Genomic DNA, 7,719 nt, shown 5'->3' with positions numbered 1-7,719 from the left:
ATAATTCAGTGACTAACCACCCGCCAGAACAGGAGGTCTCCCATAGTCTCAACTTCACACAGTCCAAACGAGGCTGAAAAATGATCTGTGGCCAGTGATCGGGCCATTTGTTCCAGTCCGAGAGGCGGTGTTACGGGCCGGCCCTTCAGCAGGGGGGGGGGGCTTTAGGTGTTTGGGTCGCGCGGGGCTTCTCACGGCTCTCTGTCCGGAATTCCACCAGACTTACTACTGGCTGCGGGCGTGTAATGTGTGCCAGATTAGCAATGCTGCATCCACCCCCCCACCCCCTGACCTCCACGGCTCATATAGGCACAAGTCACAGAGAACAGCCAGCTTTCCCCGTGCTCATGTGTATATTTCTGTTTTATTTCTGTAAGTTTCAGGAAATTCTATCTATCGAATCATTTGAATTTCTTCTCTATAGGCAAACAACATCCACCTATAATAAAACATGAGCTATTTAACCTTCAACAAAAAGTCAGTGTGTGGTGAAATTCAGACCCAGACCAATGATCGTCCACCCACACAAGCCGGTCATTAGACTTGTATAGTTTAAAGGGGTTTCCATCATGTTATTATGTCATTCCCTCATTAAAAACATGCCTGAAGTGTTGCCTTGGCACATTCACGTATTTTTGAGAAAGTCTGATGGCGGCCATTTTAGGGATAGGTTTGGCTTGACCCCAGTCCAAAAGCTTCTGGATAAAAGCTGTGAAAATAGCAACAAAACTGAGACGAAAACAATGATGGAAATGTGACAAAAAGTGAGAAAAACAACAAAAAAAGTGACGAAAAATTGATGAAAAAGTGGCAAAAATGTCACAAGAAATTGACAAAAAATTGACGAAAAAATGACAAAAATGTGACAAAAAAATGACAAAAATGTGACAAAAAATGACTAAAATATGAGAAAAAAAATGACAAAAATGTGACAAAATGTGACAAAAAATTTAACAAAAATATGACAATGTGCAGCTCACGGGATCGTCACAAGGGGCGCTGTCAGTGGAGACTGCAGACCAGCCAAATGCAAAACAGCTCTTGGACAGACGGCGTTCGCGGTACAAGGGCCACAGATCTGGAACACTTTACCTGCTGATCTGAAAACTTTAACAGACCTGAGCGAGTTTAAAAGTAAAGTTAAACAGTGGCTCAAACTGAATCAAACTTGTGGACACAACAGAAGTTTATAATATTTTATTGCAAACTTTTTCTAAATTGTATTATTTGTAATGTAATTTTGTACTGTATTATTTGTAATGATTTATGTAAATGTTAATATTTTATGTCTTAGGGACCAGGTCTGCGAACTAGCTTTTAGCTATACGGCCTATGAGCATGGCATCGGTTATTGTAACAATGCTTCTTGTTCTGTCCCTATCAAATAAACATATAAATAACAAAAATGTGATACAAATTTGACAAAAAATGACAAAAAAATTACAAAAAATTGATTAAAAAATTGATGAAAAAATGACAAAAAATGACAAAAAATTAAAAAAAAAATGTGAGAAATATTTGACAAAAAAATTGCAAAAAAATTGACAAAAAATTACCAAAAAATGTGATAAAAATGGACTGAATGCCTGAAGCCTTGGCACATTCACGTATTTTTGAGTAATCTGTAAAAACTCTGATGGCGGCCATTTTAGGGATAGGTTTGCCTGAGTCCTCCTAGGAACGCCCCCACCTCCTGGAGACGCCTCCGAGCTTTCGTCACCAGCCGAGTAACCAACCACTGCTCCTCAGCAGAACCCCCTCCCCACTGATGCCACAGACAGCGTGTGGAGGGGGCGTGTCGGAAAGGCTCAGAGGTTCTTAAAGAGACAGAGGCCTATTTCAAGACATTCACTACAGCCATTTTGAGAGAGCAATTTTATACAAGGCAGTTATTCTAATTTACTGCATTTACAGACCAACAGAAGGTTTGGTCATCATTGTAGTGTAATAGACTGGTGCTGTGTGACTGAAACAAGCAGAATACCCCCTCTTTAAGGTTTTGACAAAGGGGGCGCTGCAGTGAATGGCACTGGTTCAGTTCAGTCAAATCTGCCTCATGAAAAGCTCACACAGAGAATCGAAATTGCTTCTCTCTCAATATGGAACTATTTACAAAGCAATGTTAGAAGTATGCACATAATGTTTCTGACTCGTTTCGATACGTTTCGTCCTTATTTCAGGTCATTTTCTTTGCCAATGGGGTAAGAAAATTGGTCTTATCTCATTGGCAATTTTACTTTCTTATTTCAAGCGAGATTTACCCTAGAACTGGTGTGAAATGTCCTCAAACAAGCAAAGGACCTGGCACGCATCAAGACTCCCAATATTTTATTAGTGTTTTATCAAATGAGGAAAATATGTGATGTTTCTCCTGCGAATCCCCGGCTCGAATGTCACAGGTTTGATTGTTTTCACAGCGTTTAAAGCGTAAAGCGTTTGCGTTGTGTGTGTGTGACGTGTGTGTTGTTGCAGCTGAATGCAGGGACTGCGGCGGCAGACGGGACACCTCCAAATGTGCCACCTCTTTGTTGTTTTAAACCCGGGGCAACAAACAAACGGGATCCTTGTCATTCCTGGGGTCATCTGGTGAGCGTTTACTCCCGCGCAGAACTTTCCCTTCTTCCGGGCACACGTCCAGCTCGTACTGGGACGGCACTTTGTCCAGTACAGGTAAGAAGGGGTCGGTTTGATGAGAATATGTGTCATCATGTGTCATCTCCTATAAAAATATTTATGTCATGTTGTGTTTTCATTGGCTCAGTTAGGGACAAAATGGTGGACATGCTGCTGGCTTTAAATGTATCCACTTTACAGAAACAAAGTATAAGGGATGGTGTTTACCCCCTTGACCAAAGTCCAGAGTCAGCAGTGCAGTGCATTGATCAGTCATGGTAAAACTTTCTGAGGCTGTTGAAAAAATACAAGGCATCGTTACAATGAAATGTGTGACAGCATTTGCTTGGTGGAAATGTAAACTGAATCTGCACTAAGACTTCCTTCCTGAAGAGGCATTCAAATCACAAACTTCTTGGCTAATTTCCTTATCATTTCCATTGCCAGTGCCTGGCCCAGGCAAATAACTTTAATGAGGACAGTCTGTATTGCTCTCTGCCACCTGCAAAGAGCTGAAGCCTTAAATGCAAATCTCCAAACTTCAGCAGCCGTAGTCAAATGCAGAAATGACCTGAAGGCTTTGGTGCTGTAGTAGTATACAGCAGCAGCAGCAGCAGCAGCGTGTGGCTGGTCAGAGTTGTCCCGGGTTTGATGACTCCGCCCCCGCAGTTATAAGAGTCCAGCTGACAGGTACTGACCACTGCTCCAGAGCCTCTGCACTGTCCTCTCTGTGTTCTGTCCTGAGGCGTTTTACAGCGACTGTGCCTGTGCGTAAATCTGCGCCACTGATGGAGGAGTAGCTCCTGCAATCTCACATCGCGGGACTTGAAGCTCGGACTGTACTTTGAGCGTTCATCATGGCTTTCGCCATGCTGCGTCCAGTGGCCACGCACTTGATCTACTCGGACTTCTGTATGAACTCGGAGGACGAGGACAAGTGCAGTGAGAGCGACGGCAGCTCGGAGCAGAGTTTTTGCGGGACGTCGGAGAAGCGCAGGAGGATCCGCAAAGTGGATGGAGACACCACGGTCCTAAAACAGCGGAGCGCGGCCAACGCCAGGGAGCGAGGCCGGACCCAGAGCGTCAACACGGCCTTCACGGCTCTGCGGACCCTCATTCCCACGGAGCCCGTGGACAGAAAGCTGTCCAAGATAGAGACGCTGCGGCTCGCGTCCAGCTACATCTCACATCTGGCCAACGTGCTGCTGTGTGGAGACGGCGCCACTGACGCACAGCCGTGCCTCGGAGCGCACGAGGGAGGGAAGGGGCCCAAGCCACGGACCATCTGCACTTTCTGCCTCAGCAACCAGAGGAAAGGGGTAAGTGAGACTGTCAAGATTATTAGATCTACTGTAGAAAAAAAGACATGAGATTTCTCAAATGTCTGTTCATATTGTGCTTGTCTTGTTGCACAAAAACAAACGATGAACCAACAGGCCTTGATCTAAATTCAAGTTAAGTATAAACTGAGTGTAACCCATAAAACCCATTAAATACATGACTCATTAATGAGTTAAAATGAATAACATGTCCCAACAGTGGTAACAGTGGGACACGTATCTTAGTTTGAGAAACTGCACCGTCTTTGACATTTTAAGGAACATTGTTGCACAAACTGGATAAATCTGATGACTGTGAAGTGATGAACTAAAGTGAGTTTGTGTCTTGCAGATCACAGATGGGAAAGACTGTTTAAAAATGCGAGGAATGGCTCCGCTTCGACTGAGACGCTGAAGTCATGGACATGAACAACACTCAGACTCTCAGGGAAGTGAAGGCTGATCTTACACACATTATTGTGCACATGGAGACACCACTCGTGCACATGAAGACATGCTGGACACAAAACGGACACAGACCTCTATTTATACTTGACTGAGAAGGAAATAATAAATGCAGTGCATTTGCTTGACTTTTGTCTTTTTGAAAAAGTTTTAAATAAAGTTTATTTTATCAAAATAAACATTGATTTTGTGTTTTGAACAGAAATAACGGCCTTATGTACAGAGTGTCTGCAGTCGGTCTATTGTAATGAGGCCTGGTAAAAGTAGGTTAGTTCTTTCTTGGGAGACGGACAGTGTTACGATGATCCTGTTAAATCTCTGTTTGTGTCTTCATGAAGATGACACTCTACCCACTCACTGCAGTGAGTCTTACTCAGACATTTGTTATGGACTGTATGGTTCAGTGTTTCCGCTGTTTCGCAGCGGTGTCATTTTTCCAAAATTGTGTTTTTTGAAGTCTGTTATCAATTAGTCACGGAAAATAGCAGCCCACCCTCTGCCCAAAGCCCCCAGCAGCTGTTGGTCTGTCACAGGGATAAATCACGGAGCAGCAGACGTACAGGGCGCGGGGTCAGGGGTCACGCAGGAGGAAGAGGAGTGAAGTTGTTGATGTGTAATCGAGGCGGATGAGGATAATTCAGCAGAAGTTTGATGATGTCATTGCAGTGCTTCACTGATTCATCTGCGCCCAGCCATAAATCACAGTGTCCCGTCTGTGGAGCAACACTGTCCCGTCTGTGGAGCAACATGCGGCTAAACTCCAAGGCTCGTGTCCAGGTTCAGTGCAGGGGTCCGCGCTCCCTCCCCACCCCTCCCCACCTGTGGGTCCGACTAATTGGAGTTTGTCTTCTGCCAAATCCCTCTCTCTGTCTGAGCCGCGGGCCCCCTCCAATGGCTCCCTAAGGCTCCCCGCGGCAGGAAGATGTCACGGAGGCACAGGAAGGGAAACAGCGCGGGCCGACCTCCGAGAAACGCTCTCTGTGCGGCAGGATCTGGGTCAGTGCCAGCTCCTGACATCATCCGGGACCCAGATGTCCAGCAGTCTCAGCCTGAAAGTGTGTTTCGTGTTTTGCTCAATGGCAGGTTCGGATTTATGTTCAGGAGTCTGGACCGGCTGAGGCGATGCAGAGGAGGGATGTCAAGATTATACAAGTGCAATCACCAAATCTCAAAATATTATGTTGTGATGACACTGTCCTCTGCAGAGAGCCAGATAGCGAGATCAGAGAACCTTAGACCTCTATAGACATTCTAAAGGCATGTGAGTCATTGTGTAAGTCTGATTCTGGGGCTGGCAACATCTCAGTCTTCTCTCATGTGCAATATTAAAGAGAGATCATTATTACTTATTACTGATGTTTCTCAAATCATTCAGTAAAACCTAGTTGATATAAACTTGACACTGGTTTTGTTGGTGGAGCTGTCGTCTTATAACTGGAAGGTTTGATCCAAGCTGCAACAGTTCATTCTGTGTTCATGTTTTTGTTTCCTTGGGCAAACCCTACAAGTGAGAGAGTGAGACCATTGGCACCGATTGGGAGCCATGTTTCAGTCTCAGGGCAGCTGCGGCTGATAGGACAGAAGTGAATGAGTAAAGTTTAAAGTAGAGCTTTGAGAAGCTTGTCAAAGGTCAATACAAAACTAAGCCATTAATATTTTTAGCACATCTTTAAATTTATGTTCTTTATCTGTTATGTTTTGCCTTTTATCCTTCTTTTTTGTATACCTTTTACTCAAGTGCATTCTATAGTTTTTATAGAGCAGCACTTTTTTTTTTACTTCTGGGGGGAAAGAAAGGAAAACAAGACACTCTTCCTGCATCAAGGCCTTTATTTCAAGGGGCTGATTCATTTAAGACGTCTTTAAAAACATTGTGTGCTGCTGGTTTCTTTATTCCAATGACAATACGGCATGTGATTACCCCACTGGTAATGACCCAAGGTATACTCTATTGAAAGATACTAGTTTGGAAAAGGTGGAAAAAATGTGCCTGAGGAGGGGGTCTGGCTCCCGGTCTAAATTATGTGGTGTCTGATCTTCACAGTTACTTTACCCTTGTGGTTTTCCCAACACCATTGTTGGTGTTTGAAAATCATACCTGTGGAAATATTCAGAGATTCTTTTTTTGTCAAACCATTTGTGAATGATTTTAAATTATATTTCTGTCATCCTTGATTGTGGAACGGGTGGGTGGGGAGTCAGGATTGGTAGCGCAGGGAGGGCAGGGAGTTCAGCTTCCTGATGTCCTAGTGCAGCGGTTCTCAACCTGGGGGTCGGGTCGTTAATTTCGTCAACTAAAATATTTAGTCTTAATTTTAGTCAAAGTGATATTTTTGACGACTAAAAGTGGACTAAAACTAAATTAAAAGTTTCTCATGAGACTAAAATTGTGACTAAAATGTCCAGATATTTTAGTCGACTAAAATTGGACTAAATAAAAATGAAAAGGAGAGACTAAAATCAGCCAAACTTCTATTGAGCGTCTGAAAGAGCCTCAGATCATGCAAATTCTCTGCTAAAGGATCAGCTCTGAGCTTTATTCATGTGGAGCAGCTCCATGAAGCAGAGGAACAAGATTAAATATGATTATAATGAATATTATAAATGCAAAGTCAAGTAAATTTGTCTTAAATTCAGTCGACTAAATTTACTTGCAATTTTAGTCGACTAAAACTAGACTAAAATCGAATTACATTTTCGTCAAAAGACTAAGACTAAAACTAAAGAAAAATATGTTGTCAAAATTAACACTGGTCGGGACCCCCAAGGGGGTTGCGAGACAAATTTGGGGGGTCGCCAGATCATTTAGATAAAATATACATATTTTCAATAGCATGTAATCTGATGTTTTATTGTAGCATGTGTTTGCTATTTTACCAGAGCCATTATTTGTTCGTAGTTTGATGAATTTTATTTCAGCCATTGGACTATTTTCTTTGTTTTTTAAGAATTATGTCGGCTGATGTTCCTATTTCCCACGGTGTGACCCGGGCGGGGGGGTCACGAACCTCTTTACCTGCTATAATGGGGGTCGCGGCTCCAAACGGTTGAGAAACACTGGCCTAGTGTATGAAACTGTTCTTCAGTCGACTGGACCTGGCTCGTGGATTCCGCAGTCTCCTCCCTGAAGGCATTACCTTGAAGAGACTGTGTGATGGTGTGTAGGGTCCCTGATTCTGACGGCTTTGCGGGTCAGACGGGTGGAGAACATGTCCGTAATGGAGGGGAGAGGAGCTCCACAGATCTTCTCCGCTGCTCTCACGATGCGCTGGAGGCTCCTTCAGCAGGAGGCAGAACCACACAGTGATGGAACTGGTCAGGA

At 43.8% G+C, this 7,719-nt stretch overlaps 1 protein-coding gene across 1 annotated transcript; it reads left to right on the top strand.

The window, feature by feature from the left end:
* The first annotated feature begins 2,919 nt into the window (after positions 1-2,919).
* On the top strand, positions 2,920-4,489 carry tcf15 (transcription factor 15). The gene is made up of 2 exons (XM_079557917.1): positions 2,920-3,932; positions 4,285-4,489. The coding sequence occupies exons 1-2, from the start codon at positions 3,471-3,473 to the stop codon at positions 4,345-4,347; spliced, it is 525 nt and encodes a 174-aa protein (XP_079414043.1). The 5' UTR covers positions 2,920-3,470; the 3' UTR covers positions 4,348-4,489.
* The last annotated feature ends 3,230 nt before the right edge of the window (positions 4,490-7,719 follow it).

Source organism: Gobius niger (assembly GCF_951799975.1).
Source record: "Gobius niger genome assembly, chromosome: 6".
Lineage (NCBI taxonomy): Eukaryota > Metazoa > Chordata > Actinopteri > Gobiiformes > Gobiidae > Gobius > Gobius niger.
Note: the sequence above shows the minus strand (reverse complement) of the source record. Positions and strands in the feature narration are given on the sequence as shown.